At 42.3% G+C, this 16,861-nt stretch overlaps 1 protein-coding gene across 2 annotated transcripts in view; it reads left to right on the top strand.

Annotated features, from left to right (window-relative positions):
* The window catches only part of LOC101794833 (uncharacterized), a 228,103-nt gene that overhangs the window by 98,314 nt on the left and 112,928 nt on the right, over positions 1-16,861 (top strand). For both annotated transcript variants that reach the window (XM_072030618.1, XM_072030619.1), the window contains exons 10-12: positions 486-530; positions 6,289-6,342; positions 7,099-7,134. In XM_072030618.1, the coding sequence (XP_071886719.1) occupies positions 486-530; positions 6,289-6,342; positions 7,099-7,134 (135 nt within the window). The remainder of the gene's footprint in view (positions 1-485; positions 531-6,288; positions 6,343-7,098; positions 7,135-16,861) is intronic.

Below are 16,861 nucleotides of genomic sequence, written 5' to 3'. Positions count from 1 at the left end.
TGTAAGAAACACCATGTTTGTGAAGTGCTTGGAGACCTAGTGGTGGTAAGCACTTCACAGAAAGAACCAGATGGTGGGATGTCTATAGAGGTAATGGCAATCTTCCCAGGTGTTTTATCTTTATTTAATTCAGTTTTGATCATGCTGATAGTCTTGAAAGCAACCTTGGAAAACAAAGTGGTTATTTTTATCCACCCCAATCTTGTGCATCGTTCTTCAGTTGAGCAGCAAGAAATTCTGGAAATAAAGATAGCCACCCTGAGAAAGATCTCATACCTTTTAAAAATCATATAATGCTTGTATTGGCTGTGACTGGGACCTCTGAGCAGCCAACTTCACTGTCACTGCTTGTGAAGACCTGTCACTTTTAGCCTGCTGTCCACTAAAACCAGAAAACCTTTCTGTTGTTCTCAGTGACTGTGGGATTGGGTCCCTTTGTTGTATAATGGCAAGATCCATCTGACTAATCATGTTTTTTTCTTTAGGGTGAGAGAGGCCCAATCGGCCCTGAAGGTCCTAAAGGCCAAAAGGTCAGTAAGATGTGCTGGTTCATCTATCTGATAAAGCCAACAACAAAAAAAGGCAGTTTCAGAGTAAATAGAGGAGTTGAAGATTTTGAGAAATAAGGATCAATTTGACATATCACTTAGTTCAGATACTTTTCAATGACCTTGGAGTGCTGGGGACTCTGCCTGACTCGTAGCTTTACTCTAGGCTTGCATTTCAGCCTCTGTTGCCACTTGAGAATAAATGTGTTCCAAAATCTTTTCACATAGGTTCTAAACTGGTATTTTTTGCAAACTCCTATTTTTCACTGGGTCATGCACAGCTTTCATGATGAGTCACCTGGAAACCCTTCTGTGCTGAGCCTTGCTCAGCAGCACTAGATAGCTGTAGGTTAGGTAGCAGCCTCCCAGTCACTCTCTACAATATCTCCTGAGAATGGGGCAAGGGATTAGCCACAATCTGTTATTAACGAGCGTGTTTTAGTCATGAGCTGATGTTAAATACAGGCCACTTTCCTTAGTACTCTTCTTCCTAGATAACAGGGTAGGAGAATGGTTGTGATGGCTGCTTCAAGTTTCACAGTGCAACCTCTATATTATCCTGCATGTTCTGCAAGCTTCTTTGATGTGTGTGTGTTGTGCACATTCAACACGCAGGCATTCTCCTTCTTGCATGGCTCTAGTTCGAGCTGTGAAACAGACTTAGAGGAGAGCACTTGTACTGGAAGAAAACAAGGGTTCATGTTGCTTTAGAGGTGAAAGTTGGTGGTGTTGGTGGTTCCCAGTGTCACCATCTGTGTGATTAAAAAGCCTTTGGGGAAGAATCTGTATTCAAAAATGTTTCCATATGAATCACTTTTGCAAATTCAGTGACTGAATTTAAAACTGGTGAATAAACTCACTGCAGCCCAGCAAAAGGTATTCGGTTGTCCTGAAACACTGTGAGAGGGGAGAGGAGAGGAAAAATCTCAGGGTTTTGGAAGGTCAGATATCCTCAGCACTGATTTTGTTGTGGTGGTGTTGGTGTTTTTTGTTGTTTTGTTTTGGTTTTTGTTAGTTTGTTTTTTTTGGGGGGGCAAACTTTGCTCTTCTGCCTGCAGAGAGAAATCTTGAGTGATGGAGATCTGTGTTTGGGGGTATGTTTTCTGCTGGCAATAAAGAGCATGAGTGCATTAGTGTTCAAATGTGCCTGACTGAAACTGCAGAAAATATTTCCTCATGGGAATATAAATAGCAACTTTCTATTTTAATCTGTGACAGCCTAAATAATAAGGGGCTGTTTTGAAGAATGGCAGAGCCATGACTCCTGTGAGGAGGCTGCAGAAGGGCGACGAGGGTTATAATAAAAGTGCCCTGCAGCAGCATCCCGTTGTCTTTCAGTGCTTTGACAAGGTCTGCACACTGGCGAGGATGTCTGTAGGGTGCAGCACGGCACAGCGTAGGAGGTATTAGTTGTTTACATAACAGGCTATGTCCAAGCACCACAGCAGGAGGCTTTTTTTAACAGATCCCCAAATGGCTGTCCCACCCCTGCAGGTGGGTGACTCGATGGCTCTGGAGATGTGTATGGCTTTTTGTTGGATGTAGTGTTCCATGACTTGCATGCTACTAAGGTAGGGCCATGCCACAGGCGCTGAGAGTCGGGGATGATGCCACTTAGATGACTCTGACAGCAGTCTGGTACAAACAACTGATGATTTGAGGCAGACAGCTTAGCTTCTTTATCTGCTAAAGAAGGCAAGCCATAGATTTGATTCCTGACCAGCAAAGATTAAATAATATATAAAGCCCTTGACAACAGTCCTTGCACAGGCCAGCCAAAGACCAGCTTGCTGGAGATCAGCTTTGTCCCAATCCCTGCTCTCTGTGCAGAGACAAATTTCTCTCCCTTCCTTCCTATTTGTATATTACTGAGCCACCCAAACTGAAATGCTGGCAATAGGGAAGAAAGGAGGTGCTATTTGCAGCTCCCCAGTATTACCATGAGGTGGGCCAAGGCCCCACAGAAATGACTGGCTTCTGCATTATGGTGTAGAGGTGTCCAAAATATGGTTCAACTCGTCTCCTTGTTTCTAAGGGGCAAGGTTTTAAAGTTGTGTTGCTGTGTAATGAGGATGGCTCTAAAGCTTTTTTAAGGGAATGAATATTGAATATTTCTATTATTTGTTACATAAATCCTAGAGCTGTGGCTTCAAGAAATGCTACAAAAAAAAAAAAAAAAATCCATATCCACCATACTCTTAGGTTTGATTAAAACACATTAGCAAGCAAGTACAGCCTAAGAAAAGACTAAGCATTAATTGACTAAATGGAGAGGTGGGAGTAAACTAATTAAGAAGGAAAGGAATTATCAGAAAAAGGTAGAAACAGTGATGTCAGGACTCTGAGTCAGAAGTCATGATTTTCTCTGTAGACATCAACATAATTGAACATCTCTTTATTGGGGGTGAGTTGCAAGGCTGAAATCTAATCCTAAATAACCAGAGCCCTAGGGATACTTAAGTGGACTGTAGGCACTTGGGCATTATCCAGAAGTCTTTTACAGGCTGGTACTGAGAACTACCCCACAAGGGACCTTATGGCTATATAAGTACCCAGGAAAGCAGCTGATGTAGCTGCTTCAAAAAAAACTATGTGCAGGTGGTGTGAGTCACCTGAGAAATGAGTCCCACTAGGGGGTACTAATAGCAGTGGAGATCAATGGCAGAAACCAAAATAAACCCCTTGCCCCCAAAAGGGGGAATCTTTGGAGAGGCTGATAAAAGGAAGAAGACTGTAACACTACTTCTCTAGAGTAAGATAGTTGTTATTGTTGTTTTGTCTTGGATTTCTTTGTTTGTTTTTTCCCCGGATTAGAGCAGTAGCTGGTGGCTTATTCACTCCTTGTCCAAAGTAGAAATAATGGCTACTTTTTTTTTTTCCCTTTTTTTTTTTTTTTCTTTTTCTTTTCAGTCAGTTTGAGGGTCTGTTTAGCAAAGTGATTGTGACAGTCATCTATCGGGGTTGAAGGCAAAGAGATTAGTGTTCAGGCTCCATTATCCTGAGGTCCCAAAGTATATTTCTTCTTTTAGTAAGGGTTGTTTAGACAAGCTTTTCCTATGGTGCTATCAGACTGGGGTAATACTCCAAGCATATACCCTGCATGGGAAGATAATGAGTTTCTGTCCTTCTTTAATTTGACTTTCAAAACCCATGGCAAAACAGGAGCTTGCAGTCACTAGAAAAAGTAGAAAAAAATATCTTGGAGATGAACATTTTTGCTTCAGTCATCTATGCTGCCAAACTTGGGTTTCTGTATGGAGACACACTGTACATGTTTTGGAAGGAGATACAGTAAAGGATGGTGTTGGGGAAGAGCAAGATAGGAAATAGCCTTGGAAGAATTGGCTTGAACTTGGGTCTTATTGACAAGTTTTAGATTCTAACAGCCCAATGGAATTTATTTTCCTTTTGTACTTGCCATCCATGCTGTGTTTTTTGGAGGCAGCCAGGCTGGCTGGGGTACTGGGCTGATGGTCAGTGGGCTTCTGCTCTCTTCTAGGACTGCTATCAATCTGTGCTCCAAGTTTAAGGAAAATCTTTTATCTGTGGGATCTGTTTCCATCCACTTCGCAGAAATGGTGTTGCTTACCTGCCTTTGACTACAATGTTGTTTTTTTTTTTTTTGCATGTGTGCTACTTGCTCTGTGAAGTTTTTTCCTTTTGGCAAAATTGATATGGATGTTTTCAAAAGTCTATCTGCATCAGGGGAAAAGAAAGCATGATTTTGACAAATATTTCAGTGTCTGGTGCAGCTAAACACACTTTTTGGACAGAGATCAGGACAAAATGAATTGAGATAAAAAAATAAATCCTATGCAGTTCACATGGAATGACTGGGGAGTACAGGGGTCACCGGATTTACTGCCATTGTGGCAGTTGAAAATTCCCATTCCAGGTCTGAGATATTTTCAGCCTGATACCGTGTCTACACCAGACTACCTAAACTGCCTACAATCAAAAGTCAATCACAGGTACAAACAGTGGAGGCATGTGCAAGGAACAGTGTCACTGTATTTCAGCATGATGGATGGAAGGCTCAGCAGTGTTGCTGGTGTATGTGCTCTGTGTGAGAACCAGGCAGGAGGTAACTAGAAGTGCATAGGCAGAGCCTTCTGCTTTCCATCACCTTCTGGTGCAGGAGGACTCAAAGGAGTGACTGGCAACACTAAAAATAGCTTTAAACAGGTCTAAGTAATGTACGTATGCTCAGCTGGTCCCTCTTCCAGTCTTAAGACTCTGGAGTACATGACTATGATTTCCAGATATTTTTTTCTGCACTTGCAGATTTTATCATCTTTAGTTCTATATTTGATAGATGTTTATCAAATGGTATGTCTTCCTTGGCTCTCTGTTTATTTCACCTCTTAGCCTGGAAAATATTTTCTCTTTCCTGGGTGAAAACTATCCTTTTTCTCCGGGGCCCCTAGCACAAGAAGGACATGGAAGTACTAGAACAAGTCCAGAGGAGGGCCACAAAGATGATCAAGGGGTTGGAGCACCTCTTCAATGAAGATAGGCTAAGGAGGTTGGGGTTGTTCAGCCTGGAGAAGAGAAGGCTCCAGAGACACCTTCCAGCGGCCTGCAAGTGCCTAAAGGGGGCTACAGAAGAGCTGCAGAGGGACTCTTTGTCAGGGGGTGCAGATAGGACAAGGGGGAGTGTCTTTAAACTAAGAAATAGAAGATTATGATTAGATATAAGGAATAAATTCTTTCCTCAGAGGGTGCTGAGGCACTGGCCCAGAGAATCTGTGGATGCCCCATCCCTGGAGGCGTTCAAGGCCAGGCTGGATGGGGCTTTGGGCAACCTGGGCTGGTGGGAGGTGTCCCTGCCCATGGCAGAGGAGTTATAAACCAATGGTCTTCAAAGTCCCTTCCAACCCAAACTATTCTATGATTCCTAGAAAACAAGTGAAGAGAAAGTTTTGTCTGGGTTTTATTTGATCACTGTTCCTCCCTATATACTTGTTTTTCCAGTTTTTGCTTCCCTACCAATCATAATTTGTATTTTTTTTAATGTTTTCAACTACCTTTTTACATCTTACCTTTCTTTCACTTCCATTTGTGGAAGCAGTAAGAGTGACTGTGTGTGTTGTACCTTTCTACTAGGGAATGGAGGAGTTGGCTGATCATGAAAACCTGATGTGAATGAAAACAATGTTTTTTCAAAATTGGAAGTATAAATATAACTCTAAAGTCCTGACAATATTTACAGGTTTATTTTTTCCACATCTTAGGTGTGCACCCTCTAGGTGTTATGCAAACCAACTTTCTAAGTTCTTCCTGGTTTAAGAGAAAATAATGACTTTTGAAGTACTTCACAATAGAGAGCTCTATGCCTAGCCAGTGCACCCTGAAGGGTTCCAGCAGTATTTTCATATGAAAAATAGAGTGCAAAATCAATCTGAGAGCTTGGGCATTCAAGTCTGTATAAATGTAATGAAGTCCACACTGTCCTTCTGGACTTTCAGCAGGAGCTGAAATCTCAGTAGAGACTAGTGCGAACAGAAGTATCCACAATCTCAGCCAAGCCCTCATTGCACTGCTCTCCAAAAAGCAAGTAAAAAATAATGAACAACCAAATAAAACCACAAGGCAGCCAAAACCTAACTGTGAAATGCAAACACCAACATCATGCTGCTCACAAGTGAGGACAATGGGGAGGATAACTGGAAATTTTTGTCCATTATTTCTGGGCCTGTGGTTATCTCTGTGGTATCAACAACCTTTCTTCTTTTTGAAGGGAGAAAGCGGCAGTCAAGGGCTTCCTGGACTCAGAGGAGAAAAAGGAGAGTCAGTAAGTAAGAAATAGAATGATTTTTAGATAACGAGGTGGAAATACAAGTAGTTTTTCTCTCCTCTACATGGAACATTTGCTCACAGTGTTAGTGTACTCTGTTTAATATTTCTCTTGCTGGGCCTTTATACCAGGGAGAAACTGGTCTTTCTAGCATCCATTGGCCTTTCAGGGGGGAATGGATGGGTTCATCCCTGAGTTTAGTTGATAATTAACTTAATAATGGCATTTTAGTTAAAATATGTGTCTTGGATGTACTTGGTTTTAGCACAGCTGCACGTCCAGCAGAGGACAGTAAGAGGCAACTACACACAAAGAAGATGCAAATCTCTCCCAACTTCTTTACATTCACATAACCAAGATCCTGCTTTCCCCAGCTGCAATTAATGCAAATGCCAGACTGAGTTTTTAAGCAAGGAAGTCTTTAACCCTCAGTCTAATTAGAGTTGCTGGCATCTTTGATTTTGAAAATGTAATATCAGACTCCGGTATCAGTGAAAAACAAGATGTGTTTTCTGGTGCTAGAGTAGGAGAATTGGGGATGGGCTATCTATTTTAATTTGTAACTGAAGTATTAAGGAATTTTGCCCCAAAAAGTAACTTTACATACATTAACCATCCTGTGATTGTGTGTATATATGTATTAGTGATATTTATGCACAAACACACATAGATATCAAGGAAAAGATGAAATATGTATTTACAGTATAGTTTGACACCCTTGCTATTAAATGTACCTTCTTTTTGCATTTCTAGGGCAGAGTCTATGGCAGAGGAGAAAAAGGAGAAAAGGTAAGATCTAATCCTTTCTTGAACTAATTAAATGAGAGATGCTTGCTTAGCTTGGAGGTAACTTTTGGAGGGCACAGAATGCAATAGATGTGATACAATTGGATCTTTGTGGGGAAGTTTTATATTGAGTTAAGCTTCCTTCTATAGAAAAGCTTTCAAGTGTTCATTGCTTTTCCCCTTCATATTCTTTGAGTTTCCTTTGTGCACTGGACATGTAAAATGCTATTAAATTGAAATCATAATCTTTGTTTTATGTAAGCAGCAGTGAGTTCATGGAGGATAATGCAGTAAAGTAACTGGCTGGAAGGATGAAAAACAAACGGAATGTATAAGTTCAAGTTTATTGAATTTTCAACAGGATTAAATTTGGGTCATGAGGAGACTACTATAATTCTTTTTTTCCATTGGATATTTTCATTAATAACCTGAGGGACAAAAGCCAGAGTATTTTCATATTGAATATATCAGTTAAGATAGAGAAATAAGACAGAGTTTTAAAATTAAAGATAGAAAGTAACACCACTGAAAATTGCTGGATCATCTGTCTTGAAAAATATGTTCAACTGTGATCAACAGTGAGAAATAAAGCATAATTGGATTAATGTGCATCAAAAGAGACATGGATTTCCAGACAATTCTGGTTGGGAACTTCCCACTCCCCCCAAAAATGAGGCTACACACCTAGAATGAAAAGGGCAAGTAGCTGTTTCCCCCCACAACTCCATATTGCACCTGGCTGTGTGTGTTTTCCTTTTTTCCAAAATGAAATTTCATGGTGTGGGGTACAATGAGAAAAGATCAACAGGAGGGTCTAAGAGATGAATGGGATGAAATAAGGAAACTGTCATGCTTCATACTGCAAATGGGTTTAAGAGTCTGTGGACCTGTTTTCCAGGGATTCTGTGGCTACCCGATTGCTCAGGGAATTTAAAATAATATTGGATTGTGATCTGAAAGGAAGATTGCTGCAGTGGCAAGAACATGGCATTTATGGCCATTCCATCTCCTCATTTGTTCTTTCTGTGATTATGATATATTGATTGTATATGGTGGCAATGTGTCATGTGAAATTACAATCTAAATGAGGGTTGCTCATGGCAGGAAATATTATTGAGCTGGGCTAGAGACATGGGGGCTGTAAAGCGCACATTTCTGCATCCATCTTCCTGCAGTCCTCCCACTGACAGCCACTATTTAGCCTCTGAGACTCAGAATTCAGCCTTTGGAAACCAGCTCGTGCTTGGCAGGTGGTGAGAGTCAGCAGTCTGATGGGAAACATGATGTTTACGATGTAAGTTGTGCTGCAGTTGAAGCAAGTTCTTGTTTTCTTATGTTCTGATCTCTGCAAAAAGTGGTGGAAAACATCACTCCATCTATAGTATTCTCATGCCTGGAAAAATAGGTCTGCAAATCTGGTTCAGAGGGGGGAAAATAAGAAGATCCCCCCCCAGACACAATAGGTTTGCCCAGAACTGCTCCGATTGGGATAGCCAAACAACTCAGACTGCCCCAAATGACTGTAAAGGCACAGAGATCCCAGAGCTGATGGCCAGCTTATTTTGTTGATTTGGAGCACCTACCAGCCAAGGCAGCATGTGCTCCTCTGCAGAGGATGTGCATTTGGGAGCCAGTGTGTGTGCCTCCCGTGTCCACCAGTGCCTGAGAGTCATTGCTGTTGCTGATGGAAAGCAAAAATTGATCTGCTGTGACTCGCTAGCTTGATTAAAGGGAACATGATGGGGTTTGTGTCCGTGTGTATTTTTTCCTGAACATAAAAAAATCATCTTAAAGACAGCCTTTAGGTGTAAAGGTGAGCATTCAGTAGCAGAAAGTGGTAGGTAGGGCAGGGAGGTCACCCCTGCATGTTTGTGTGCAGTGGATGTATGGCTGGAGGACGTGTCTGTGTCTTGGTGTCAGAAGAAGCCTCTTTGAGAGGGAAGGGGCCAGAACCACGGGGTGATGGGCTGCATGTATCTGTGATGCTGATTGCCATCTACCCTCCTGAAAAAGGAGGAGCACAGCTTAGGAAACGAGACCTTTTCCAGACAGGAGAACGTGACACACCTGGAAGGAGAGGATTCATGTGGCTCCTTTTTGTTTGCCTGCTGTGCTGTAATGGCTGCGTGAGCATGAATTCTTGTTTTTCACTCTGGCTGTGACAGCTTTATGTTTCCTTGATTTTATGGGTATGGGCCATGGCTAGGGAACTAGATCAGAGATATTTGACTTCAAACAGCTGCAGTCCGTGCAATCTTTGCTATGTGTGTGCTGTGGACTCTCTTGTAGGAACAAGGCTCCCATCCTAAGTGTTGAGAGAGGAAGGTTATCACACCTTTGAAAAGACTGAGATGATGAGATTAAATCAATCCCCTTACTATAGTATTGCTTTCCAGCTGTGCTAGTGCCAAACACCTGCCAGATCGTGTTTTTGCCAAGTATTGTGTGTAGGGCAATTACGTGAGGTCTGAGGCATTTGTTAGAGGACAAATCCAGTGCTTTTCCAGGAGGACAACAGTGGCGCTGGCCTTGCTTCCCCAGGCCATTACCTCAGTTATATCTCTAAGTTAAAGCCAGAGTGGTGCTTGCATTAGAACACATAACATGCCAAGCACATCATTAGTGGTAAACCAAAAGATAATAGCAGCTGTGGCTAAAAACCTAATTCATGTCAACATGAGGTCTTGTGTGACTTTGTAAACCAAGAAATTTGCTGTGATGGAGCAAGTGACAGCCCAGCATGTCCTGCCAGCCCTAAATAACTCAGCTTGATGGAGGATGATCTCTAAGTGCAGAAACATGCAAGTACAGACCAAGGAATTGTACACAGATACCAAACCAGAAAATAACGTAATGCATCTCCAGGTGATCATGCAAACTGCTCCTGGGTGGATTTTCTTATTCAGGTGTGGTTCTGTTGCCACTGCTCTGTGTTGGATCTTGATTTTCTGCTGTTGGCCATCATCTTTCAGCCCTTGAAGTGTTTAGTCCCTGTGGCATTAACACGTAGTCTGTTATATTTCTGTTCCTAAATTTGTGCTGTGTCTTTATTCACTTTTTTTTCACACATTCATGTTACCAATAAGCTGATTTTATACGGTAAAATATCCAAATCTGTAACATGATCACCATGAAAGGCACTGTTCTGGCTTTCTTCTGTAGGTTATTCAAGCAGGTATTTGCTAGACCAGATGGCCTGGTCCTCCAAAGCTTATAAAGCATATCTTCAGACCTCTGTTCCTCCAAAAGGAATGGGAGCAGGAGAGGAATGAGGGCAAAAAGAACAGCTGTAGAGCATTTTTTAAGGATGTTTCAAACAAGACGGAGTTTCAGTGACTTGATCAAAGTCAGGTAAATCACATTTGACAAGGGAGGTTCTGTACAGTTTGTGGTCTGCATTCCCGGGGCACAGCCATCCACGTCGCAAGCCACTCTTCCCTTTTAATGCCCCCCTACAAAGTTTAATTTAGAGGCTTTCAAAATCTTACGCCCTTGTCTTGCAAGGTGCAGAGTATTTTCCAGCACTGCTGAGCCACCCTTGCCTCCCAAAAACCAACGGTGCTGAGAAGGGTCTGTGGGTGAAAAGGGGAAGTGATGGCTTTGTATGTGAAAATCTGTCGTACTCTGAGTGGTACGGACACATCAGTAGGAATTCATCTTTTCATTGCTTCTTTTATTGCAAAAGCTAAGGGGAAGCAAAAGAAACGAGCTGATGGCAAGTTTCAAAGGAACGAAATGAAGTGGCTTTTCATACGGTATGCATTGGAGATTCTCCTTGCAGTTTGCTCTGGAGGATGAAATGTGTGTGTTTAAAAAAATAAAGTTCATACAAATTCTTTGAAGAGAGACATCTGTCGAGATCTATTCAGTACAAAAGACATTATCTCTGCTTTAGGATGTCTGCAAGTCACTTTAAATTGTGATGTGCAATCACAGGACAGTAGGCTGGAGAAGTCTCCTACGAGGCCACTGCTGCAGATGGGCTGTGGGCTGGCTGTTCTTACAGTTTTTGTTCAACTCTTGGTGAACCTCCCAAACAGCCTCACTGCCCAGGAGGGGACAGAAGTTTCCCCAGCCTGTTCAGGGTTTCTGACAATGCTGCCTAGAGCTGTTGAAGAAAAATCTCTGGCTCCTCGTGTGTGGAAGAACAAGGTATAGAATAGCTTGGTTAGTAATGTGTGGTGTCAGGGAGAAAAATGAATGAGGATTTTGATGAAAAAGTTGAGTCTTGTGATTGCTGCTGTGATTTTTTCCATAGGAAGCCACTCTGTAGAGGAAAAAATTCTAACCCGGAGCACCCACCTTCCCCTGCAGAGGTGTGGATGAAGGTTTCATTACAGATTACAGTGCTCTATGGGAGTTCCCTTGAAAATATGTTTCCAAGAGTATCTGAGCTTTCCCTTTGTGCCTTATCAGTTTCCCTTCATGCTAATAATCACAAACGCAGCAATGAATATGAGAAACAACTTTAGAAGATTAAGTCTATGTTCTCCTAAAATGTGTGGGGGGTTTTGTGTTGTTGGAATTTTTTCATGGTAATGACTTGCCCTGATAAAAAATTCAGGCGGATTATTATAGGATTTCTAATGAGAATAAAACCTCTGAAGTGGCTTGGCTTATTAGAGATGCAGTGACTGCAAGACCAAGCATAGAAAAGCAGGCAGATTGCTAAGGCTCTGGACTATGCTGCAGAAGTGGGCTTTAAACTTGGCTCCAACAGATTTGCTGACCTTGGGCAAAGCAGCTAGTCTTTGTTCCTGTAAAATGAATCTGGAGACTCTCTTTCCCTCCAGGCTTTGAATATCTTTCCTGCTATATCCTTCAAATAAAGGCCTTGCTTCCCTTTCCCTTATGTGTCTTCCAAACTGGAGATATTGCCATTTTTAGAGCTTCTGGAAAAGCTGTGGAAATGCACCCTGCTAGATGCAGTCTATCTACATGCAACCCTTCTCTCTCTGTCTTCACCCCGAGGCAGCTGGATATAACAAAGGTCTGACCTAAAAGCCACGTAACTTCTTTATCAGTGTGGTTTACCAAATGACCACAGTGCCTCTTGGTCGGGGCTGGCTGGCATCCAGCAACATGGGACTCAAGTAAAATGGGTGCAGGTCTGCCTGCAAAGAGTGTAGCTGGAGTCTAACGTTACACAGGTCAGAGGGCAAGGAGAGCTTTTGCCTGGATTTTTTTTGAGATGCATTTGGGCATCAGAAGGGCTGTGAGTGATTCACTTGCTGGAATTTTGGACTTGTGAGCTATACTGTCAGGTTCCTGAGTGTCAGGGTGCAGCAAGGGGCAGTTACACCCCAAGGGAAATGCAGGCTGGAGCTGAGATGCCACAGCCGGCAGCATAGGGACCTCACAGCACCCATACCATGGAGCAGAGTGGGTCACTGATAGAACTCAGGTTCATCCGGGAGTCTAGATCACCAGGCTCATCCCTGGTGATGAAGCAGATCAAAATCTAAGTCAGGAAGCTGAGCCTGAAAGGTAGGGCCAGGAGCAGCCAGGTACATGGCCAGGCTGCTGCAGTGCAGTTCTACTAAGTGCCAAATGTGAGAGCCTCAACTTCAAACCAGCTCCAGTATAAAGCAGGGAGAATAACCAGAACATAGTAGAACATGTGCTCTGAGCATGTACATGTATACAATGTGGAGTCTAAGCTTGCAAGGATTAAGGATCAGTCCGTATACCTAAACTATTGATCACTCCAGGAGCTGATGTGTATCCTTTTGCCACTGAAGCCTTGAGCCCTGTTGCAGGCAAGATGCTGCAGAAGTTTCTAGGCCTTGCTTGGGCTGCTGTAGTGTTTGGATAGTCGTCAAGTTCAAAATATCTTGAATATAGCTTGGTTTACCTGGGGCTGGCTGGCTGAGAGGAGACTGGGGGCTCTGGGAGGCACCAGGGTCCAGGACTGCAGGCAGCACTCTTTCAGCCAGCACATCTTGACAGTAACAAGAAGGTAAAACATTTCCAAGTTCAGAGATACTATTGAGTCTGAAATTGGAAAACAAAACAAAACCCCAATCACCCAGTAATTGGTGTTCCTTGGAGACGAGGTCTGTGGAAACATTGCCTCCTCAGGGCATGGTTCTTAGCACTCACATCTTGTTAGTTTATTGCCAAATGAAAAATAATGTGAGCATAGCTCAAATTGAGCTGGTAATGGAAAGTGAAAGTGCAATATCTGCAGATTTTTTTTCCTTATATATATATTTTTTTCTGCTTCTGGGAATTATATCCCTCAGAATCCATTCCTGGCTACGGGCTTCATCTGGTTAAGGTCATCCAGCACTTAACCTCCCCATCCAGTGTTTACATATTTTCCTAATGGTCCACATCTGTATAATAGCACCTCCACTAATTCGTAAGGCTTTTGTGCAGCTCACTGGAGTAATTTGTAGCTGTCATTTTTTTTCTGAGTCTTCCCATTAAAGAGTAAGGTGTAGTAATGTCGCTGTCTGCCTTTGTGCGGTCTGAGTACGGTCTGAATCCTCTTGTGCACACAGACAATTTTGGTCTGCACCTCAAGTATTTCTCAGTCCTCTTAACTGTAGTTAAAGTACATTCTGCACAGCTAAATAACTGTGGTTTGATGGATTTTTTTTTTCTTAACAATAATTAGAGGGCTTTAGAGAAATTCTGTGGTTTTCTGTGACCCAGAATAACAGCTGCAGATGGTAATAAACAGCTCAAAGTCAGATCACTTACTAATTGTGCATCGTGACAGCTTAATTCTCAGCAGTGCAAGGGTACTAGTAACTTGTTTTTTACTTACATAAACTTAGAAAACATCACTTTATTTTTTCTTTCTTTTTCTTTTTCTCTCTTAGCATTGGACTCTGGCTGGCAGGCACATTGCTGGTATATAATGACATCTACTGGCAACCAGAAGTTTGTGAAATCCCCAGCACTTCTTTAGAGGCTTTCTCTGCCAAGATCCATTGGCAGCGTAGAAAGGAAGTGAATGAGAAAGATTTGCCATCTTTTTGCTTCCTCTGTTAGAAGAGCTGGAGGGGAGAGGTAGAAAAAAAAAATCAGATTTCCTTGATTCTGTCATTTATAACTCTTGCTCAGATTTGAGATGTTCCTGAGAGCGATATTGCAATTGATAGGTATGGATTAGCTGTCTGTTAGGTGCAAAAGTGAAAAGCTTTGCTAGCGGTGTGAAACAGGTCTCATAGCCTATTGAATTACAGACAGCTGAAGCATTACACAAAGCAGGTTGCTATCTGCTGTCTGTCAAAGCCATCTTAAGTTCTCTCTGCCCCTCTCACATTTTCACATCTGCCCTTCCAGCCAGCCCATGATAGCCATGCAGCTTTTCCTCCCTCTCAGTGTTTCTGATATTAGGGCAGGGGCAGTGTCACAAGCTCTGCTCTGCTGTTGCAGCCAAGCAGCCCAGTTTTCCCCCTTCCCGTGGTGTGCTCTACTGATCAAAGGAGTTTCCTGGCTGAATTTCCTTGGTCATGGCTGAGCACCGTAGCTCTGTGACAGTGCAGGTGGAGGGGCAGGTGGTATCACAGCACCCCTGTGTTTCATGCTGTTCTGTATGAACCCTGGTACCAACCTGGACATCTGAAATTCACCCTTTTGGGTCTCTCACCCTTTGTCTTCAGCACTACCTAGTTTTCCAAAGCCTACAAGACCTGTTGTCTCTGGATATGACATAAAGATGATGATTTTTGTCTCAGACCTTTCTGGGCAATGAACACGCACACAATAGCAAATGTTTTTTTCATGGCAAATGCTTATTTCCCAGTAAAACTATGAGAAGATCATTAGTGGTCATTATTTCAAGAGAATCAGATGCATTTGGTGCTGAAGTGGCCTGGAGATCCAGTTTTGTCCCCAGCTCTGGCATTGGCTCCACAGGGGATCTTGTCCTTAGCTTTTCCCCTTGTGCCTTGGTGTCTCCATATGTAAAATGAGAAGAATAATCGCAGCTTTTGTACTGCACTTCCAAATGAAGACCTGGGAGCAGCATCACTTTATAGTCCAGGTAGGGGAAGAAATCTTCTCAGATGTTGCACAAAATGCTGCTGACACTTTTGAGGGGTGTGTGGAGGTCTGGAGCATCAGGGGCTTCCCAGGAGCAGAGCAAAAGGAATTAAAAGATTTTTCTAGCAATATAAATACATATTAATCCAGCACCTGACTAATCATCCACACGCTCCAAACTATTTTCTGTGTGCTATCTGTAGATGTAAGAACATAAATTAATGTGTCATGATATATGACTGAGTTATTTTTTCTACATCAGTGAGCACTTCCCCTCTAGCACTTCGCAAGCTTTTTGCCTCATCCCAAGCTCTGGCATATACCAGGAAGGAGCATCAGCTTTTACTTTGAGACAAGGAAGGTTTTAGAGCAGAGCTGTTCTGTTTTTCACATTTCAAAGTGTCCAACAAATGCATCCTCTTGTCCCAACCATGAAAAACAGATAAATGGGAATTTAATTTTGGTAACAGTTCTTCCACATCGGTAGAAATTTGGGATGGATGAGTAAGGACCTCTTGCTCACATCATATCTGGTTTTATTGGCTTTCCATGATCAGGTATAGAGGATTTTTTATGTTCAAGATATATTTTGTCACTGGAAAAATAGATGAGATCTTATTATCTGGTCTGGTTATACAAGGAAAATCTGTATCCCTGGGCTATCTTTCACAAGCAGAGAGGATCCTGGCTTTCACCATATCAAGGCAGGATACAAATGATCTGTCAATCAATCCCTCATCTTGATACATATTGTTCAATAATATGAAGTCATCTTTGTTTTCTCTTTCACACTGGATTTCTTAGGTGCTCCAGGGGCCACCAGACTGTGCTACATGTGCATCCTGATTAGCACGGGGATTTAAATCCTGCTTTACTGTGACAGTCTTTTGCTGTTTGCAAGGACTGGTACATAGGCAGAATACCAAGGGAGATGCAAGCAGAATCAACCGAGTTGTCTCTTGCCTTTGCTTGCATTGTTTTCCTCTGAGATCTGCAAGGAAGGCTGCCTTCCAGCAGCTGCTGCTGGTAATCCAACCTCTTGTAATCCATTTTTTTTTTTCTCAGTTGTTTTTCTGAACTTGAGAGGATTTGGTCAGTTGATCAAACAACTCGTATAGCTGTTGAACAGAGGAATTTCAAATGCAACAGCTAGTACATTATCTGTTATCTCCCTTGCTTTGTTGCAGAGGTAGATGTTCAGTGCAAGTAAGTCTTGAAGGCAGTCTTGATACAGGTGGGGCAGTTGCTTGATACGTGGGGCAGTTTTCATACTGTTGAATTGACAGTTGAACAGTTGTCAGAGGTGTCTGACCATCCCACTGTTTCAGGAATCCCCTATGTAGTTAGTGAAGGAGTGTCACAGTGGACTTGCAGGTAGTATGAAGCTAATTAGCAGTAATGATGAGTGCTTTGAAGTCTTAGGAGATTCCCATCCTATTCTGAACTCTACAGTGACCTTGATCAGGGTACGGTCGGTTACCAAGTCACTAAGTTCTGATGAATCTTCTCACCTGCAGCACCGAGTTTATGGGTGTATATTTATATATATATACACACATATATATATATGTTCATAACTATCATTTAACAAGCTGTCTGAATACTGGGCTGGGCTTCCTGATAGACTAAGAACACTTACAACTTCTACTGACTCCTGTGTATGTTGTCCACATGGCTTTTCTTTTTTTAAAATCAGAATATAGTACTGTGACAAAGCAAGATGATTTTCTTC

The sequence above is a fragment of the Anas platyrhynchos genome, chromosome W (genome assembly GCF_047663525.1).
Source record: "Anas platyrhynchos isolate ZD024472 breed Pekin duck chromosome W, IASCAAS_PekinDuck_T2T, whole genome shotgun sequence".
In the NCBI taxonomy this organism is placed as follows: domain Eukaryota; kingdom Metazoa; phylum Chordata; class Aves; order Anseriformes; family Anatidae; genus Anas; species Anas platyrhynchos.
This window is presented reverse-complemented; position numbering and strand designations above follow the sequence as displayed.